Genomic DNA, 1,629 nt, shown 5'->3' on the forward strand with positions numbered 1-1,629 from the left:
ATAGTTAACTATGAGAGATTTTTTTTTCTTTTACAATAATTATTCATATACAAGGCTGTGCACGGGTAAAAAAGTATGGATAAATATTAAATATATGCTATGTTAATTAAATATATAATTTGATAATTTTATAATTTTGTTTAAGTTTGGATTGTTAATTCATTTTTTATTTATTTATATTAGGAAATCACTATGCCTACAATGCATAGATTTTTTAAAAGAAAAGTTCCAGAACCAGAAGAACAAAATATTGAAAATGTTACAGTTGGAGAATTTGATTTTTCACAACTACAAGCAGATCCTGGACTAAGGATTCCAATTTGTTCTTATAATGATAACATTAGAGATCAAGTTCGAAGGATATATTTGCAAAAAAGCACATGTCAACCTTCAGGTTATGAATTCCCAAAACGAAAATTTGGAGTAAGCCAATTTAGACGGTTCAATCCTTCAGGGTTTAAGGAATTTGGTGATTGGTTGGAATATAGTATAGAAAAAGATGCGGCGTATTGTTTGTATTGTTATCTTTTCAAGACAACTAAGGGAAAACAAGCAGGAGGTGAGATTTTTGTTAGCGAAGGATTCACAAATTGGAAGGGTAAAGATAGATTAAATATTCATGTTGGCCAACATGATAGTGAACATCATAAAGCTCGAATGAATTATGAAGCTTTGATGAATCAAGGTGAGCACATCCAATCAATTTTGCACAAACAGTCAAAGCAAATGCGAAGTGATTATCGTATCTGTCTCACTGCTTCGATTGATTGTATTAGAGTTCTGTTGCGACAAGGGAATTCATTTCGGGGTCATGATGAGACTGAAGGTTCTCTTAATCAGGGTAACTTTCTTATTCAATTGGAGTTTTTAGGTGCTCATAATAAAGAGATTAATGATGTGATATTGAAAAATGCTCCTAAAAATTGTAAGTTAACATCATCGGATATTCAGAAGGATATAGTAAGGGCTTGTGCAACTGAAACAATTAATGTTATTATCAAAGATATTGGTAATTCATTATTCTCTATTTTAGTTGATGAATCTCGTGATGTGTCAATAAAGGAGCAAATGTCAGTTGTTTTGCGCTATGTGGATAGTAGTGGGCATATAAATGAGCGTTTTATTGGAATTGAACATGTTACTAGTACTACAACACTCTCACTTAAAGCTGCTATCGATAAGATGTTCGCTAAATATAATTTGAGCATATCTAATGTGAGAGGACAAGGTTTTGATGGAGCAAGTAATATGTAAGGTAAATTTAATGGTCTAAAAGCACTCATTTTAAAGGAGAACCCATGTGCATTTTACATACATTATTTTGCCCATCAGCTTCAACTAGCTCTTATAGCTGTGGACAAGAAAAATCTTCCAATTTCTAATTTCTTTCGTATTGTTGGTGATGTAGTAAATGTTGTTGGATCATCCTGCAAACGTTCTGATCTTCTTAAGGAGAAACATTCAGATTTTCTTGTTGAGGCACTAGAGAGGGGTGAAATTTCAAGTGGTCGAGGGCTTAATCAAGAAACTACCCTTCAACGTGCTAGAGATACACATTGGGGGTCACATTACAATTCTTTGAACAGTTTGATTTCTATGTTCTCTGCTGTCAGTGATGTGCTTGAATGA

At 32.9% G+C, this 1,629-nt stretch overlaps 1 protein-coding gene across 1 annotated transcript; it reads left to right on the forward strand.

The window, feature by feature from the left end:
• Positions 1–201: 201 nt before the first annotated feature.
• LOC122043764 (zinc finger MYM-type protein 1-like) lies at positions 202–1,629 on the forward strand. The gene is made up of 2 exons (XM_042604348.1): positions 202–1,215; positions 1,333–1,629. Exons 1-2 carry the CDS (start codon positions 202–204, stop codon positions 1,627–1,629), a joined length of 1,311 nt encoding a protein of 436 aa, XP_042460282.1.

This window comes from Zingiber officinale, chromosome 2A (assembly GCF_018446385.1).
Source record: "Zingiber officinale cultivar Zhangliang chromosome 2A, Zo_v1.1, whole genome shotgun sequence".
In the NCBI taxonomy this organism is placed as follows: domain Eukaryota; kingdom Viridiplantae; phylum Streptophyta; class Magnoliopsida; order Zingiberales; family Zingiberaceae; genus Zingiber; species Zingiber officinale.